Source organism: Heterocephalus glaber, unplaced genomic scaffold (assembly GCF_053883595.1).
Source record: "Heterocephalus glaber isolate CG9 unplaced genomic scaffold, H.glaber_assembly_v1.0 deba00001461, whole genome shotgun sequence".
Taxonomy (NCBI): domain Eukaryota; kingdom Metazoa; phylum Chordata; class Mammalia; order Rodentia; family Bathyergidae; genus Heterocephalus; species Heterocephalus glaber.
This window is the reverse complement of record NW_028258308.1, coordinates 29,719,844-29,739,944: the sequence shown is the minus strand read 5'-3', so window position 1 is coordinate 29,739,944 and position 20,101 is coordinate 29,719,844. Positions and strand designations below refer to the sequence as shown.

Sequence of the window (20,101 nt, the reverse complement as noted above, 5' to 3'; positions counted from 1 at the left end):
TTACATAGTGAGTCCAAGGCCAGTCTGATTTACAGAGTGAGACCCTGTCCGCAAAAAAGAACAACAACAAAAGGAAAGAAATCTGTCAGCCTCACTACCTTCCTGTCTTCTTCCCTATATGCCGTTTGTCGCAAAGACCTGTTGTCCTGTCTTACCAGTGTGGCTTGACAGGAGTATACTTGCCCATGTAACTTTCTCTTTAGCTTTCCATGAGGCTTCAATCTCTGCTGGTCTCTACTTTCTAGTCCTTTGTCCTTCAAACCAGTATTATCTTTTAATGTCAGTTTCCATCACATCTTTCCCTATGTTAAAGCCTTGGATGGTTTCCTGGTGACTACAGACTCCAGTTCAGAATCCTGGGCATGGCTTACAAGAGGAGTCAACCATAGTGCCCTTGATGGTTCTCAGTCCTTAGCTAGCCTCCACCTTTGTCTCTACCCAATAAAGGCCCATTTCCCCTAAGGCCAGAGTCGTGTGTCACTGTCTTTGGGAAGCATCCCCAACCTTTCTCATTCTAATCAGTTATTTTTCCCTGCACATATCCTTGATACTTTTAAATACACTTCCATTATAGGAAAAATCTCATTGTGTCTAAGCTACTTTTTACTTGTTTTTTTTTTAAACACATCTTATTCATCATTCATTAAGTCGTTATTATTTGCCCTGTAGTAGGTATTTGACAGATTTTAGGCGTGCAGGAATAAAATCAGACTCTGCCCTGAAGAATCTAATAGAATGTGAATTAAAAAAAATAACCAGACAAACTTGTGATTATCTGACTGCAATTAAAATAGAATACCTGGCACAATACATGTGTAAACAGGATCTCCACCAGGAAGAATCAGGAAAAGTTCTGGGAATTAGCATCTGAGTTGGATATTGAAGGATGAGGAGGAGTTTACTGAGATAGAGGGGCAGGAAAAAATAGAGAAAGTTGGAGATTCGACAACTGTTTTCCATCTGAATCCAAATGTGAAAAGTGGTACGGATGAGGGAAAATGCTGAATTGGATGAATGGCAAGATATTCCCTTTCCGTGCCCTTCACTAGGTGTTCTTGTGTTTCTCAGTGGTTCAGGGGAGCAGACAGCCAGACACAACTGTCTGCATTTCCAAAGGTTCATTAGATTCAGTGAGGAAAATATTTGCATAGCTCATCTGCACACCAACCCAAAACTTACAGACTATAGTTCAGTGCCAAGTCGAGACCTGTGTTTTTACACAGCCATCCCCTTCACAGCTTAGTTGTAGCATATTATTACTGGAATTTGAGACAGTTTCAAAACCTTATCTACTTAGAGTTTACTGTATTAATAGGCCTTCAAAGAATTATTTGGCTGAATGCCAGAGAAATGTGAAACTATCCCTAGAGCCCCAGATAGCCTATCTCTGTGTTATCTGTCAAGCTGTCTTTGGAGCCAGATAACCCTCATTAGAGATTCGGCTCTGTCCCTCACTAGTGGGTACTCTCTCTGCAGAAAGTTACTTAACTTCTTGGAACCTTGGTTTCTCTCTTAATAAAATGCAGGAGCTTACCTAATGGGATCGGTAGGAGGCTGATAATTAACTAAATAACAAGCTGCAATGAAGGGCAGAATTCCTGGCATGTAATTACTAAGTAGAGGGGACTTATTTTGGTGATGGTGTGGTCATTATTAAACTCAAACTATCCCGCCCCATTCTTGTATGGGCTGGAAGGATGTCCTAGTGAATGTCCAATTGTCAGTGTCCATGAAATCAAGCAGCACTGAAGAGAGATGGTGTTGGGGGCATCAGATCACAATCTCTTTACCTTTCTGTCTGTTGGTTGTCCATGTATGTTTATTAAATCTTGCTAAGACACTTTTAAAAACATCACATTGCATGTCCTTGTAGGAAAGCCAAAATAAACAGTGGAGATGTTTGACATGTTGTCCTCTAACTTGTTTGTTTGAATTGAATGCTACTTTGTTTAATTAGCTGAGGTTGCAGGAGTTTCTTCACTGTATATTCATCAAGTTCCATATTTGAATCAACAGCCTTGCTTGTAACACTTCAAGTAAAATCATGCCTTTTAGTCCTGACAGACATCCTTTCTCACTTTTTGTATGTATTTCTACTCCTGGAGGACTATATACTATGTGTCCATGTGTGTTTATTGAAATGAAGAAGTTCTGTGTTTAGACTTTGAGTCTCTTAATTAGAACTGTAGTTAAGATGGAACATTACAACTAAGTAAGTGGCAACAATCAATTGACATCACTCAGGCTTTATAGCTGACCTGAGCTTAACATCACAAACATTAAAAAGACTCTTTCCCTTGTGGGGACTAGAGTGACATGAGTTCTAGAAGTCGAAATGAAAATCTGTGCAGAAAACCATCACCCCTTTTTTACAATTATCATCCCTTGGATGAAAAAAAGAACTAAGATGTGTCCTGTACATGTATCAACTCCCCAGGATGAGTATAATCATTGTGTACTGCGTATGTTTACCAATAAGAAAGAGGCATATCACCTCTTAAATACAAAGAAAGACTATTATTCTCCAATGTACTTCTGTCATATCTGTGCTTTCTTCTCATCTACCCATCTAGGAAGAATGTTGGTGAAAAGCACAGAAATCAGTGACTTTTCTGGCTGTGGGGTTTCCATGGAGAAAACAGAGCAGTGGAGCCCACTGGGACCATCTTCTTCTGTACGTGGCATGCCCTCCAAGTCTCAAGCATGCAGGGTGAGCTGAGTGAAGATGCACCCAGGCTGCTTTGAGGCAACGTGGAGGGGCACAGGAAGGATGGGAGAGAACATGGAGCAAATGTTTCACAAACTGAACCTCAGAACTGTGATCCTCTAAGGAGAGCACTACTTGAAGAAGAGTCGAATGGCTTCTCAGGGATTTTGTTTTCTGTGCACATATAAGCCATAGTTACAGTACAGGTGGCAGTATTTAGAGCACTTCGGTTTCAGTTCTGTTCAATGTGAAAGAGGGATCGACCGACGTTCATTGCTGTTCATAACTAGTGTAAGATATGTATATGTTTATCTTTATTTTTATAATATGAAAATACCTTTAAATTTATACAGTTTGAAGCTTCTAGCATCAGTTAACACTGGGTGCAATATTCTGCATGAGAACTGTGCCAAGATGGGGCTGATTTCTTATGTTCGTGTAAGACACTTTTGTTCTCTCTTTATTCTTTAATCTGCCTTCTGAGTTTAGAAAGAAAGAAAGACAGCAATCAGTTAGCCCATAGATTTAATGTTGATTCATAGAGGTTGCCAGTAATCAGCAAGATCCTTCTACATGTGCTTCAGATGGTGCCCCTCCAGCCTCTCCGTTAACGGTCCTGCCTGTAAGTTAGTGGACGTGATGGCAGGATTCTCCTCATTCTCTCCACACGTATCATTAGTTCGGGGACAAAGATGAGGCATTTGGGGGGGAGCCAGAGGGGACAAAAAGTCCATGAAAAACCTGATCTTTGAATAACTGAAGATAATCAGAAGTGAATTCTGAATCATGGTGGGGGCTCTGCTAATATGTAACTTTCATTTCTAGAACAGAGTGCTTTGTGAACCCTCCACATCTGATTGTGGGACCTTCAGATAGAAAGCCACCTAGTTGGGGAGGCCAGTCCTATGCTGGCCATTTATTCATACAGAATCTGTTATTACACAATTTACTGCCAAGAACTGGTAAAACCCCTGTTTTGAAATCTTCGGGAAGTAAAACTTAAAAAGCAAACCCAGCAAGTTGCTCTTCAGTCTCCTACTTAAGGCTAAACAGCATCTGCTGTAAAAGTAATACATTCTTTGAAGAATGTGAAGACTCTGTTTACATCTGCCGCTGCTACATGTAGATAGAAAATATCTCAGTTTCTCACCAATGTCAGACAAGAAAAGTGACACCGCTGGTATTACTCTCTCACTTCATTCACATAATATTGACTCTTAGGATGCCACAAGACACAAAGTCTCCACATATTTTAAAAGAATATAAATGGCTAGATTTTGAGAAATCTCAGTTGATTTTTGTAGAATATTTTGTGCCCCAAAAGTTAACTTCAATGACTCCAGAGCCCCAGTTACACGAGTGTGATTTCCTATGATCTTAAAATCATGTGAGATCAGACTCTTTCTCTGTTTTTAATACTTGAATATGACCCTCAAGTTTGAGATTTCATTTTCCTTTTAGAACACAGTCACAAGATTAATTTGGTTAATCCTTTTGTCACAGTTCTCATTTGTGTGTGTGTGTGTTTGTGTGTGTGGGGATAAGTGTAAATGGAAACTGAATGTTAACATTTAATTGCTTTATGGACCACTGAATTGTTAGGCAATAAGAATTTTTTAATTGGCACCAGACAGTTCCTTACATCAACCAGTTCTGACCAGTCTTTGGATAAAGGCATTTAAATGGGTGACTTTGGGCTCCCTCCCCTGAAGACCATATTAAATGAAATGATGCCCCTTTGGGTGATATATCCTGTAAAGTATTTGCTATTTTCCATGAACATCAGTGCCCATGTTCTTAGTATCTGCTCTTTTTTCACACATGATGTTTTGTTCTGTCATCTGAACCCTGAAGAAGCAGTGTAAGAGGTAAGCTTGGTGTTGAGTGTGTTTGGGCCTAAGGGTAGGCATGATAGAGGGTCCTGTGACCACAATAAGCTCTGGAAGAGTATGGGGAGAGAGTGGAGAAACAGAAATACTCTGCTCTGAAGCAGTTTTTGCCGTCTGTGTAGGAAATTCCATTTTCTCTTTCAACCCCCAGGAAGACTCAACAACCAGCTGAGGCTGACAAGCAATTCACTAAGCACAAGAGGAATTTTTTTCCAACCTAGGAGTCCCTTGCCTCTCAAACAGATGCCCTGCAAGTTTGTTATGGTTTCTATTCCTGCAACTTGTGGTATCAAAGCCACTTCCTGGAATTGTAAAAGTGCTGCCAGAATGTTTTCCCCCCTTCTAAGAAAAAAATGACAGTGCTCATATTTGACGCTGAATCAAAATGTATAATTGATATTGTGAAATAGCATTGGACTCTCTTTTGAATGAATAAAGAGGAAAGGGACTGATGTGATTCCTGACAGTGTGTGTTGTTTTTCGTGCCACAATCTGCGAATTGTAATTGTAGTTCCCCAGTTTGTTGTCGTAACCAGACAGAAGTTTTTTTAAAAAAGAAAAAATTCAATAAAAATGCAAAGAAATGGCTAAGCAATAATACTCCTAGAGTTTAGTTATTTCTGTTTTTGTTTTTAGTTTCAGTTTTATCAGTTTAGTAGTAACTTATATTTTTCATTCTTAAGTTTGAGGTATGGGAGGTGGGGTCCCCGCCTTCATCTGTTTGGGGATTAAGTCCCCAAGGGGAAGACTTAAGAGTCCTAGTTTTAAAACTGTGCTCTGAAACACTGGCTCTGTCTCTTGGGGCTGGGGGTTGAGCCCAGAACATGCTGAGAAAGCACTCTGCCTCCGAGCACCATCCCCAGCCCAACATGGGCTCTGTCTCTAAATCAGATTGTTTTTTCAGTGATCCACTATGTTCTTAGATCAAAGCTTATGAATTTATGATAGGTTTAACAGTTCCCTTTCCTGTTCTGTCTTCTATGGGCTCTTTGCAGAACTCCTGTCCCAGCTTTAGAGGTGTTTCCCCAGAGCCCTCTGGTAGGGACCTGGTCAGAGGTTCTGTTCCTTCAGGTTTTCAGAAAACGGCAGCTGAGAATATATGGAAAGGAAAAAATTGAACCTGCATCTTACAGAGGCAGTAGTCTCTGAGGGAAAGACCAAGACCAGACAAGCCCTGCCTTTAGCCCCTGGGGCTCTGAACCAGGAAAGAAAAGGCAGCCTCAGGCTCGGCAGGGCCCTGTTGCAAGACTCCTAAAAAGTTAGCTGAAGACATCGAGTGCCCTGAATTCAAACATGGCTCCACCAGAGGACAAGCTGAAGCATTTGGTGGTCAGAATTTCAAAGAGTAGTCTAACAGTTGTGCCTCACATGGACTGGCTCCCCTGAATTCAAACATGGCTCCACCAGAGGACAAGCTGAAGCATTTGGTGGTCAGAATTTCAAAGAGTAGTCTAACAGTTGTGCCTCACATGGACGGGCTCCCCTCACAACAGTGTCGCAGTTCTCAGCCCCACTCAACAGTGTGAGCATAAGTCACCAATTCAGTGCTGGTTTTTCTTTACCAAGAAACTCTGAGGGCTGGAGGTATATAGCTCAGTGGCACAGCACACCTACCACGTGCCAAGGCCCTGGGCTCCATCCTCAACACTGCAAAGGGGAAAAAGAGGAGAAACAGTTCTTTAAACTTGCTGATCCTGAGCAGGTCATACATAAAAGCAGGTACAGTCTCGGTGGCAATAATTAGAAATGCATTATTTTATCACAAATGCCACTCCCTGCCAAGGCTATTTCCCCCTGCTCATTGTGAGCCTTTGAAATAGGTTCCAGGTTTACTGACTGAACTTTGACTGCACGCTACCTAACACATGAAGGCTGCTTTTATGGTGAATCCTGTGCCCACAGTACCTGTTCCCCTGCCCACTTGTGTCACCCAGTAGGACAGGTGGGAACTGCTGGGATTTGCTATTGCTCTGCCTAGAAAGGGAGTAGAGTGGAGTGTATGAGTTTTTCCAAAGCAGATGGCCTTTGAAAAGATCCGGGTTGGACAATTTGAGTAAACTTGCCTGATAACAGAACCCAGTTTGAGTATTTGTAAGATCTCTTCAGGAAAGAAACACCCCTTAATTTTTATATATATGCAGTACATTCTAATGAACTGAATTTCATTCTAAACACTGAACCTAATCCAGTTTCCCAAACTGCTCCTTGAAATATTCGTGACATCAGAGATGCTAACATGCTGCCCTTTACAAGGGCTCTGAGATCCAGTAAACTTGTGAAATCCTTTGTTAAATAGAACTGAAGAGTCTTTTCTGCAGGACTCAGGCCCTTTCAGATGTCAGTATAAAGTAAGAGTCTCTAAAAGGGGAATAGAACGTGCAGCATTTCCACATGGGTCTGAGTGTGAAAGGGAGCCTTTTCCAACGGTTATCTATGGACATCTCCCAGGACCAGTGTTTCCACGCAGACAGATGTGTGCTGTCAGTGTGGCCACTGCAAGCACTCAAGGCAGTTTGAGTGCAACAGAATCACTTCCGTGTTGATGCAAATATGGCAATTAACAGCACTGGCTGTACGAAGCCTCTGTGTAAATCCTGACTCCTCCATCTTGTTATCCTGTGCCTCAGTTTCCTGCTGTGTAAAACAGTGGAAACAGTCTAGCTTATGCAGCTATTATGACTATTCAATGGGGCATCATGTATGAATTGCTCATGACAGTAAGCAATGATTAGAGCTGATCTTACTGTATTTCACAGTTCTCTTTTTAACAGAGAACGCAGCCTACAAGCTCAGACCCTTTAATAGTACCTAGCTACAATTTTAATGCTTTTGTTTCTATTATATTTATGAATTATCTATTTGCACATGTGATAAAAGTTTGCTTTAAAAATGAATACATTTGAAAAGGAGTACTATGTATTTATTTATTTTGGTGCTGGGGATGAGCCCAGGGCCTCTCATGTGCTAAACAAGTGTTCCACCACTGAGCTGTAACCCTAGCCCTAAAAAGAGATAGTTTAAAATGTTAGCAAGAAAAATGTTATGTAAGTATAGGTACTATATAAATATGTAAAACTCATGAAGGTATGGCGGAAATTATGAAACTGGTATGTGAATGTGTGGGTAACAAAATGGGAAAACAAAGTTTGAGACCACTAGTCTAAGAATTTCCACTGGTTTAATGCAATCCGTGGAGAGACTGGGTGATTTGCCTGAGTATGTCCGAAGGATTCCAAAGCTTTTAAAAATACTTCTCCCAGTTTTAAATTTTTTGCCTGAAATATTGAATTATACAAAAATTGTATATTATAAAAATATACAATATTATAAAATTATTGTCCTAAATATAAAATTATTGTCCTAAATTTGAAATTTAAAGTAAATTATGCATTTTTAAATGTTTCAGTGAGGTCAAACATTTTTTCATATAAATACAATTTTGAAATTTGAGAGAATTTATTTGATTTGTGAAAACTTTTAACAGTTTTTGGGAGGCACACATTTCTCTGAATGTCTTACTGAGGCAAGACTAAGAAAAGTAAACACATGGTTCACTCATGAGAAATAAAAACAAAATCTTGCTGACTAGTTTGGTATCCATGGAACAGGACAAATTGCTTAGGTTTATTTTATGCTCAATACTTGACTGGCTGGGAGGACTATATCCCTCTTCCACTTATAAGGTGAAGGCTTCATGGAGGACCAAGACTCTGGGCCTGGTTACCCCTGCCCCGCTCTCACACAGGGCAGAGATTCCATGCCAGGAGAGGTAAGCCAAGGCAGCAGGGCTGCCCCTCACCCTCCTCAGAGTCCTGGGTCCCACCTTCAGGTCCAGTGTGGGGACCTGAGCCTTGTTCATGGGAGAGAGATCTGCGGCTGTGCCTCTGCTGGGAGGGTGTCTTTGAACACAGCAGAGACCTTGGTTAAGAGAAGTGAAGGAGGCTAACAGCCAAATGGTGCAGGGGAAACTGCATTGCAGTCTGAAGTTAACAGAACCAGAGGAAGAACCCAGAAGACCAAGAAGAGCACCTCAGATCACAGTCGATTCTGGGGATCCGGAAGGCAGTGTAAGTGCACTATGCCACACCCACCCAGGGCCCATCCCAGTAGGGTTTGGGGTGGTCCTGAAATAGTCCCTGAGTTGTACCCAGACTGGTCCAGGCAACACAGGATCCTCCTGGCACCAGGGGCTTATAACAGGCCCCTGGGCAAACACTGGCTAGAAAATAAGATAGTGCAACCCAGGAGGGAATCCCAGGAAGCCCATTAACACTAAAATCTCACTCATTCTTGTACTCTGGAACACTAAGTATAGTCCAGGGCTGAGCCCTCTCTGGAGTGATCAGTGAGGGAACTCCAGGCTACTTGTCCCTAGATGAATGTAGAGCCAAAAATTAGTTCCCTGAAGTGTGATCACAAGTTCCAAGCTCCGTACACAATACCAAAAGGTAAGAGACTAACTGATAAAGGAACTTAAGCACAACATTTGACCAATAAGTGGCTGACATAAACCCAGAGGGACCTCTGGGTGTAGCCAAAAGATAAAAACAAAAACAAGGGGGAAACTCAGATCAGAGATATTAATGAGCCCCAATAAAGGAAATTACATAGGTAGTGATAAAAACTTCCTAACTGTGTATTTTCTCACCTTTCTTCACCACCCCCCTTCCCTCCATACTGGGGACTGAACTCACAGTCTCCACACTGAGCTACATTCCCAGCCTCACCCCCTTTCCTTTTCTTTTTTGAGATAGGCTCTCATTATGTCATGAAATCTCTTAGGCTGGCCCTCTAGTTTCAGCCTCTCCAAGTTCCGGGATTACAGGCCTGTGCCACCACACCCAGCTATTGTTCTCCTGACTGATTTTGAACATCAGTTTGACAGCCAGGCCTCATGGTGCATGCCTGAACTCCTGCACTCAGGAGGCTGAGGCAGGAGGATTGTTGTAAGTTGGAGGCCTGCCTGGGATACATAGGTCAAGATGAGCATGAACTACATGGTGAGACCCTGTCTCAAAAAAACCAAAACCCACAACAACAAAAAAGGCAATGTCACAAAACAATATGTATTTATTTATACTGGTGCTCCTATAACACATAGAAATATAGTCATGTGCCGCATAACCTTTCAAAGTCAGCATGTACGATAATGGTCCCTTGAAGTTATATTGTCCATTGACTTTACAGCCATACTAGTTTGTATAAGTACTCTCTGTGATAGTCACATAACAATGAATTTGCCTTACAAGGCGTTCCTCAGAACATAGCCCTGGCACTAAGTGACTCATGACTATATGTGTCAATAAGAGCACAAAGGAGGCAAATGAAACAAAGCAGTACAGGAAAATACTCAAGATCTGGGCTGAAGAGAAAGGTTTCCCAGCTTTCAAGAGATCCTGTGTTCAATCCCTACCAATGCAAAATAAAAATCCAAAAGCCTTGGTTCAATTCATTTACTTGAGCAGCTCACAGAACTCAGACAAACCCTTGCTTACATTTACTGGCATATTGCAAAGGATACATATGAAAAGATGCATGGGGCAAGGTCCAGAGAGGGTTTGTGTATCTTCCATGGGCTCCTGGAAGTACCACCCACCAGGAACCACCATGTTTTCTGCTACCTGGAAGCTCACTGAACTCTGTGCTTTTGAACTGTTATGGAGACATCATTGCATAGGTATGACGGAAGTGTGCACAATTGTGTCAGAATGTGATTGGACAGAAAGGCTATGATCCAAAGTTAACAGACTGGGTGGAGAAACCCAACAAACCCTGTATGCTTCAGCATTCTTCTTGGTCTCTCTGGGAGATTCCTCCTTCCAAGACATCGGGCAGGATCTCTCTGAGGTGAAGAGGGTTTTGTGACTTATCAAAATGAGGGTCACAGAATTTCTTTATGGTGAGCACCAAGACAGAAGGGAAGTGAAAAGTTCACAGAGTTTTTATGACCCACTTTGGGGAAAAGAAATTCTAGTTTCTATGACCTGCTATGAGAGATGATTATAAGCCAGGAACCAAGATATGTATCTTAATAGCACAACTCCCTAACTCATTCTATGAGAGTTAAGGTTATCATACTAGATAGAAAGCAAAAGAAAATTATACCTAAACCAATATCCCTAAAGAATATACTACAAAAATCTAAAGAAAATGCTATAAAAGTGAATTCAGCATCATATAAGAAACAGTGTATGCTATAGCCAAATGGGAATTATCAGATATACAAGGTTAGCTTAACATTTCAAAATCAATTCATATAATACACTGTATCAATGAAATAAAAGATAAAACTATATATTTATCAGTAATTTCTGCAAAAAGCTAAGATTCATTCATAATTTTAAAATAAATTAAGAATGACAAAAAACCCAACTAGCTCTGCCAAGTCCCACGGACATGGGCTAGAGATGCAGATGACGTCACAATAGAATGAGTACTGAACTTGCCATCAGAAGATCTGGAAAAAGATCAGATAGGCACTAAGTAGCCATGGAATCTTGTGCATTTCTCTGAAATTCTTCAGGCTTCATGTTGTCTGAATACTCAACAGTTGTCCAAGGTCCCTTTCAGAGTTTTATGTCAAATCTATTCCAGTTCATTAATACTGTTCAACATCTACAAAGTTACTTGAGCTAAACCGTCAACATAAGGGTCATTTGTCTGATTGTGCTGGTTCACATGCATGCTCTGACCTGGTTCTCCTTGTGACTCACACTGCATCTGGTGCACAGTGGCCCAAGGCAATAAAATTTGGCTGAGACTGTGACACTGCTTCCTTTTATCTATATATGACATTAGGGGCATGACATCTAGGACTGCTGTCTCCCTGGTAGTGTATCCTAATCTTCACCAATTTATCACCATTATTTTTAAATTCAATTGAAAAGACTTAACTGTTCAAGTTCTTCAGTGGAGCAGTTGGATGAGTGATGATGTGTTTCCTATAAAGGATGGTCACTTGTGAAAATGGGGAAGACATTAATAAGGCTAAAGGAAAACAGGAAATCCTGTGTTACCAGAGATGCTTACACTCAGGAGCATCTCTGTAATGCTGTTCTTTGAACCCATTATGTTATGGAAACACAGAGTGACAAGGCCAAATTGCCTAAATAGAATCCAAAACAAACTTGTGCTCCACTATTAAAGCTACAAAAAACAATGATAAGAAGGAACATGTCAGTAAATCCAGCTTATCTTTTGCAATCTAGGGCTCTGGATGTTCCCAATCATTGTCCCTTTGAAGTATCCTCTTTTGGTCTCATATGCTGAGCATGGCAGTGCAAGTTGTACCATGCTGGAATCCAGTTAGGAAGAATACATTTCAAGTCTCTGAATCCTTTGATCAAGTCACTCCCATCCTGGGCATCTACCCCAGCATTAGAGGAAGGTGATGAAAGGTGTAAACAACTAAAGTTATTTCCAGCAAAAATGTAAAGACTAACAAAAAATTGACTCAGTAAAGTGTAAGTACTAAAATTATGATTTAGAATACTTTAAGATTTATTTTATGATTTAGATAATACTTCACGAACATGTTTGCTACAATTTTAAGTGAAAAAATGAAGGTGCGAATGTTTTGTACAGTATTTTTGAACATGTGAAAGCAAACACACAAAATGATGAAAGACAAAATGCTAACAGATCACTTCAGGGAGGACAGATACTATTTTCCCCTCCTTTACACTTTACTCTGCTTCCCAAATGACTCACTATAAGCTTTACCTTAAAATTACAAAAATCATTCTGAAAACAAACAACTGAAGTGTGTCACTTAGATAATCAGCCTCTCTCTTATTTGCAGTGTGTCTCTTGGATCACCACCACCTTTCCTTCTTGTGGACAGTGAAAATGAGAAAGCCAAAGTCATAGCATTTGAGACTTCTGGGAAGGTGGTAGAGTGGTGAACAGCAGAGAAGCAGCCTCTCCCAGATTTGGTGTCCAGTTGCTGGAATATAGCAACATGAGGAAGAGAAGGAGAGAAATGGGTCTCTGGGACCCAGAAAAGATCTGAAGTGAGAATTGAAGCACAGAGAGAGAGCAAAGAGAGAGAGAGATCTCAATGTAGAACAAGAAGGTGGCAAGTGGTGCTTTCTCCCTGAGCCCTGACTCACTGCCTGGGAGGGGTGGCTCAAACTTGCAAATGCATGGTGATTCCTGGTGACCCCAGAGTCCCCCTGAGAGGAATGCATCAGTACAATGGAGCATGGACACAGTGGATGCAGTTGCTGGTATTATTTGGGTTCAGATATCCCCCGGGAAAGGTCAATTGGCCAGTAGCCACCTTTGAAAAGGGCCAACTGAGCTTGGAACTCAGAGCTGCTGGCTGGTGCCATCTAGTGGCTCCCAGTGTCAGGGTGAGGCAGAACCAAGTCCAAATCAGCAGGATGTCAAGCGGCTGAGTTCAAGCTAGCAAGGAGCCAAGTTCAAGCCTGGAGGAGGCAAATGGAGTTTTGTAGACTGAACCAATCAGGTTCTAGCCTCACAGCCAGAAACCAGCCTGAACTTCAGTGGAACTAAAGGTGCAGGCTTGCTGAGATTATCCACTAATTCACCATAAATATGTGGCTGACTTGCTGGAATTAATCATCACAGATCTGGTCTCTGTCTGCCCACACTGTCTATCAGTGAAAGCAGAGACACACCCTGAAGTGGACATTTTTTTCTTTTCTTTTTTTCTTGACTGATCTTGTTTTTATATTAGTGTGAACATTGTTTTGAGTTTTGTTGTTGTTGTTATTGTTTTGTTCCTTTCTCATTTTTATTTCTTCCTTCTCTCTTTTCCTCCTGTCTTCTTCAACAGTTTCCAAAAGTTTGTATGATCTTCCTTTGTCCTCAAGCCTTGCTTCTCATCTCTTCCTCTTCTTTTGTTTCTCTAACTTTTCTCCAGTAACCCCTTTTAAATCTTCTCTCCTAGGGGTAAAATAGCCATATTGAAGGCTTATTTGTTACATACAGTTTTCTAGTTTTGCATTTTGTTATATAGCCACAAGTCTAGTTCTATGAAGGTGGCAAATTAATAGTTACCACAGTTTGTCATTTTCTAGGCTGTGTTTGATGTTATTGTTATTGCCAGGGTGACAATTGTGCTAATCAGTTGTTCTTCCTGGTGTACAAAGAATGAGATTGCTTAAGGATCTTGAAGAATACTATAGGCCAGTGCCAAGGAACCAGGGAATGGGCCAAGTAGGAAGAAGCTTCTCATTCCCAATATATTGAAGAGGTGGGATCCTACAACAGATTCAAAACCCAGAGGCTGGCTACACCTGGAAGATGCCTCTGAAAAGTGTCATTTCCTAAGGGTTCTGAACACTAGTAATAAAGCTACTCATCATAGGCAGTTTACAAGCATCAACTCAGGGATGAAACTGAAAAAGGATACAAAATAAGAGGACACTTAAACAAGGTGCAACCCCATCCCCTGACTTTTGGCTCACCAAAGACAAACCCAGGGCAATGAGGTGGAACAATCCAAAAGCCACCCACCTGGACTCTCTGAAATGATAACAGTGGAGGTAGCAAAGCAGATGAATGAGGCTCTAGAAAAGAAATAATTTCTCAGATAACTACAGAGATGGTGACTATAATGAAAGTTGTGCTTAGTGACTCTAGAGCAGATACAGATAAAAAAAGTAGAAGACCTCGACAATTTATGGAGGTCCTACGATGGCGGCGGCGGCTGCAGAAGGGGCAGTTGTGACTGTGGAGAGTGAATGGGCTGCCGACAGCAAAGGCGAGTCACGTGAAGTCGAAGGAGGAGTTGGAGCGTCAGCTGAAGAGGACCCGGCCACCAAAGCAGCGGAGGCCGCGGGGGACAGTGAGGAGGACAGGGAGGACTTGTTCGAGGTGGAACGGATCCTAGACATGAAGACAGACGCGGGAAGAATCCTGTATAAAGTTCATTGGAAAGGATATACATCAGGTGATGATACTTGGGATCCAGAGATTCATCTAGAGGACTGTAAAGAAGTTCTTGAATTTAGGAAGAAAGTTGCAGAGAATGAAGCCAAAGCAGTCAAGAAGGATATTCAGAAACTGTCCTTAAACAATGACATATTTGAGGCAAACTCTGATAGTGATCAGCAAAGTGAGGCAAAAGAAGATACTTCCCCAAGGAAGAAGAAGAAAAAATTAAGACAGAAAGAAGAGAAAAGCCCAGATGATCTGAAAAAAAAGAAAGCAAAGACTGGGAAACTAAAAGATAAGTCCAAATCGGAGCTGGACAGCTCCTCTGAAAGTTTGGTTTTTGATTAAAGGACAAAGAAAAGAATTTTGAAAGCCACAGAAGAATTAAAAGATGCCAAAAAGCCCAAAAAGGATGAAATAAAAGAAACTAAGGAATTAAAGAAAGTTAAAAAGGCTGAAATAAGAGATTTAAAGGCTGTAAGAGAAGATACCAAAGAAAACAGAAAAACAAGAAAAGAGAAATGTGTTGAATCTCAGCTAGAGTTTGAGTCAAGTGTACTTATAATAATAAAGACTTAAAATCTGACAATAGAGAAGAGAAACAAAAATTTAAAAGCCCAAAAGATAAAATAGGTGAGGATGCAGTGCAAGAGAAGCTTTCTGACAGACACCTGGATGACACTGGGAGTGCTGATGAAGGTGCTGACAGCAAGACCAAGAGGAAGAAAAAGAAGCTGAGGAAGAGTGAAGAGCCAAAAGAGGGCACGAAGCTAGAAAACGAGAATGCTTTTTCAGAGAAGAAAACTCTACCTAAAAAGCAAAGGAATCAAGACAGAGGCAGGAAGAACACAGAGTCAGATAAGCTGTTGCCACCGACATCTGACAATCACAGAAGAGTTCCAGGTCAGCGGGGGAAGAGTGAGGCCTCTGCTCATCAGACTCAGCTGAGGAGGAAAAAGAGATAAAAAAAAAGAGATAAAAAATGAACCCAAAGAGAAATATCAGAAAAGGTGTGATTCAGAAAAGGAAGAAAAGGGCCGAAAAGAACCAAAGGGATTAAAGACGTTTAAGGAAATCAGAAATGCATTTGATTTATTTTAAAAAACTACAAAAGAAAAAAATGATGCTCCTGAGAATAATTGGAAAAAAGAATAAATACTGGATTGTAAAACTGCAGAAGACCAGAAAACCAAGGAAAACAAGTATTCATGTAAAGGAAGGAGAGCTACAAGAGATGAAACTGACACTTGGGTGCACATTGCTACAGAAGATGAGCAAGAGAGTTTGGACATTGTGTGTCCAGCAGATGAGAGTTTGGATGGCAGGCAACAGATTTTGAGTTTGGGCATGGACCTCCAGCTGGAATGGATGAAATTAGAAGATTTTCAAAGGCACCTTGATGGGGAAGATGAGACTTTTGCCACAGCAGATGCAATTCCAAGTCATTTATTGAGGGATGCTGTGAAAAATGGGGATTATATTTCTGTAAAGGTTGCACTTAATTCAAATGAAGAGTATAATTCCAGTGGGATGACACTAGTGATGCTTGCTGCAGCGGGAGGGCAGGATGACTTCCTGCGACTCCTCATCACCAAAGGTGCAAAAGTGAACGGGTGGCAAAACAATGGGACTACAGTCCTCATCCATGCCGCTGAGAAGAACTTTTTAACCACAGTGGCTATTCTTTTGGAAGCAGGAGCTTTTGTAAATGTCCAGCAGAGCAATGGTGAGACTGCTCTAATGAAGGCCTGTAAAAGAGGAAATTCGGACATTGTTTGGCTTGTAATCGAATGTGGAGCTAACTGTAACATTTTGTCAAAGCACTAGAATAGTGCACTACATTTTGCAAAGCAGTGTAACAATGTGCTAGTATACGACTTGCTGAAGAGCAAGATTGGCCAGAAAGGAAGCTCCGGTAAAGTTGTAGCCTGTAAAGATAGAGCAGAGGAAATCTTGATTGCTAAGAAGCAATGGGGGAATAGAAAAGATTGCCTGAGGGCATCACAAGAAGCAGCAAGACTCCACCTTTGCAGCCTCAAAATTGCAACAATAAAAGACTTTGCTTTCACAGTTCTAGGAAACAGAGACCTTGTCAGGAGCAATGCTAAATAATTTTGGGGAAAAAATCATTAAATTAGGCCTAGTTCTCCAGCCTACAGGGCAGCTATGGCATTTCGAGACATAATTCCATTTTGGCCTCCAGTCACAACTGAGACCTCAATGATCTGGTGATGCTGTGATGCTCCAGGACAAGGTTACAGTAGCTGAAGACATCCTGGGAGGAACAAAATCTTCACCTGCATAGTTCCTCAATGATCTAGGAACTCCACAGCTCTTTAGTCATCTGTTACATTTGTTTCTCCCCATGTACTAAACTCTCTGTTCTGAGTCATTTGTTACATTTATTTCTCCCAATGTACTGAATAAAAGTTGCAGCAAGCTCGGGGGCTTTCGTCTTTGTTGTCCAGAGCAGCACTGACCAGGCCCAAAGCCCAGCTTCTTCTCCAAGTCTCATTTTTTCTACCTTTCCTGTATAATAAGTTAATTCACCTTGTGCTGCCATGGCTCGAAGGAGACTAGGACTCACAGCAGAGGTTCTAGTAACATCCCCTTTCCCTGTTCCCTACAAGACACGGCAGGTGGTATCACAACCCCCAACTTGAAACTATACTACAAAGCTACTGTGATAAAAACAGCATGGTACTGGCAAAGGAACAGACCTGAGGACCTGTGGAACAGATTAGAAGATGCCGAAACAATTCCAGACACACTCAGCCACCTCATCTTTGACAAAGGAGCCATACACCCTCACTGGAGGAAAGATAGCCTCTTTAATAAATGGTGCTGGAAAAATTGGGTTTCAACTTGCCAAAGATTAAAAGTAGACCTATATCTCTCACCATGCACTAAACTAAAATCAAAATGGGTTAAAGATCTAAATATTAAAACAGAAACACTGAACTGGCTGGAAGAAGGTTAGGTAGTACTCTTGAAGACATTGGCATAGGAAAAGATTTTATGAACAAGACCTCAGTTGCGCATGAACTAGCACAAACAATCAACAAGTGGGATCTCTTCCTGTTAAAAAGCTTCTGCACAGCAAGAGAAACCACCAACAGTGTGAAGAGACAACCCATAATGTTGGAAAAAATTTTCACCTGCTGCTCCTCAGGTCTACTTATCTAGAATCTATAAAGAACTTAAAAAAAAATCAGACCTCCCAAATTTAAAACCCAACCCAAAAATAGCCATCTGAAATGAAGAGACATTTCTCAGACAAAGAAGGAGAAATAGCAAATAAACATATGAAAGAATGTTCCATATCACTGGTCATTGGAGAGATGCAAATGAAAACAATGCTGGGATTCCACCTCACACCAGAAAGAATGGCTACTATCATGAAATCAACCAATAACAAATGATGGTGGGGGTGTGAGGAGAAAGGAACACTTCTCCTTTGTTGGTGGGAGTGCAGACTGGTGCAACCACTGTGGAAATCAGTATGGAGATACCTCAAAGAACTAGGACTGGAAGTCCCATTTGACCCTGCTATTCCACTGCTGGGGATCTTCCCCAAAGAATTAAAACAATCATACCACAGTGATATATGTGCACCCATGTTCATAGCTTGTAATAGCTTGTTCACAGTTTGTAATAGCTAAAACTTGGAAACAACCCAAATGTCCATCAACTGGAGACTGGATCAAGAAAATGTGGGGTTTTTTTTATAAGATGGAGTACTACTCAGCCATAAAGAATGAGAAATTACAGACATTTATAGCTAAATGGATGCATATTGAGGCAATACTCTTAAGTGAAATAAATAGGACGCACATGTGTAAATACCAAATAGTTTCTCTGGTGTGAGAAACTGAAACTGTAAATAAGGAGTAAAAGGTATAATAGATAATGTGAAATAGGAAGAAAAGGGGCAAAGGGGAAGGGGAAGTGGGAGGGGTAGAGGAAAGGAAAGAAGGGAATGGAATTAATATGAGAAAATGAAAAAATGGAAACAAAGTCTTTGTAAATAGGGAGGGATGGAGGGGTTGAAGGGAGGGCAGGGAGTGGGAAAAAAAAATAAGAACCAAGGGAAATTATGTAAAGGTGCAAATTTCCAATGATGAATGTGATTATACTGTATACCTAAAATGTACCAATAAAATTTATTTTTTAAAAAGACTTTGCTTTCAGAATAGAGACCCAGACCACCATGTTCCAGTATGACAGTTGCCTAGGGAAGTTGTTCCTCAGGATTTGGTTCATAGGCACTTGAGCCCTACAGCGAAGAGAGAAGAAAGCCTGACTACTGCTCCAGCTGGCAACAAGCCTTGGTGTCATCCACATGGCACTGTTTTCAGGTGCATGCAGAATGCAAGAGTTGTGGGGTCAGGAAGGCTTCCACTCAGATTTCCGAAGAAGGCCTGGGAGGCCAGGCAGTGTGTCATTCAGAGGGCAGTGTGTGAAGCTTTGAGTATGAAGCCAAAGGTACAGTGGAGACCCCAGAAGTTTAGAGAAGCCAGGAACATGGATCATCTGAAGGAAACTGTAAGGAGGGAGCAGAGCCAGCCCAAGAGAGAAGCCATGGGAGCTACAATCACCAGAAATGCCATGTGGGTGGAGCCACCCAGGTCCTTCGGAGTTCACACTTGCCACAGATTGCTAGGGATGCTGGAAGTGGAATGGTGGGATTTAATGCTTGCCCTAGTGGATTTTTTTTTTTCCCTACTGGATTTTGGTCTTGCTTTGTTCCCATTCCTTGCTATCCCCCTGTTTGTAACCTTTGGAAAGGAAATGTCTATCTTGTGCCATTGAATGTTGCAAGTGTTTAACTTTCTTTTCATTTATACAAGGGCTTGCAGCTAAGAATTTGCCTTATATCTCAGAGGAGACATTGGACTTGGACTTTTCAGCAATGCTGAAACTGTTAGGAGTTTGGTAACTTTTACAGATGGACTAAATGCCTTTTGTGTAAAGAAATGTACATGAGTCTTTGAGGTGCCAGGAGTGGAATGTTGGGTCTAGATATCCCCCTCAAAGCCTCTTTTGGTTATAGGTGGCTTTTTCAGAGGTGGTAGAATCTAGAATGTGTGTGCTGGGATTAAGAGCATGTGATTACTAAACCAGTACACTGGTTGGTTTGGCACCACCTAATCCCGGTAGTCTGGACAAAATAAAAGGGATAGAAAGACACCGTTAATGTTGTCTTGTTGCTTCTGCTACAGTGTGGGTGCCATGAACTGTTTCTCCTCTGTGACAACCCTCTGCCATGTGCCACTCTTGGCACACATGTGCCATGTGCCTTGGATCCAACCATTTGTGGACTGAAACCTCTAAAAACTGTGAGCTACAAAAACCCTTTTCCCTTCAACTTTGATTGTTAATTATTTTGTCTCAGCAATGAGAGAAAAGTAATTTAACACACTCACTGAGAGAGAAATTAGGAAAACAACACCTTTCACAATAACATCCAAAAAAAAAAAAAAAAACCCCAAACAAACCTGAAATACCTAAGAATCAATCTAATTAAGGAAGTAAAAGTCTTTACATCAAAACTACAGTAATCTGAAAAAGGATATTGAAAAGGATATCAGAAAATTGAAAG

The 20,101-nt window shown here is 41.2% G+C and overlaps 1 protein-coding gene and 1 pseudogene across 3 annotated transcripts in view; both read left to right on the top strand.

Annotated features, from left to right (window-relative positions):
- The window catches only part of Mfhas1 (multifunctional ROCO family signaling regulator 1), a 91,865-nt gene extending 86,812 nt beyond the window's left edge, over window positions 1-5,053 (top strand). For all 3 annotated transcript variants that reach the window (XM_004867648.4, XM_004867646.4, XM_087217224.1), the window contains one exon: window positions 2,574-5,053. In XM_004867648.4, the coding sequence (XP_004867705.1) occupies window positions 2,574-2,719 (146 nt within the window). In that variant the 3' untranslated portion in view covers window positions 2,720-5,053. The remainder of the gene's footprint in view (window positions 1-2,573) is intronic.
- Window positions 5,054-12,151: 7,098 nt separating this feature from the next.
- LOC101703011 (M-phase phosphoprotein 8 pseudogene) lies at window positions 12,152-17,970 on the top strand (annotated as a pseudogene).
- Window positions 17,971-20,101: the final 2,131 nt, after the last annotated feature.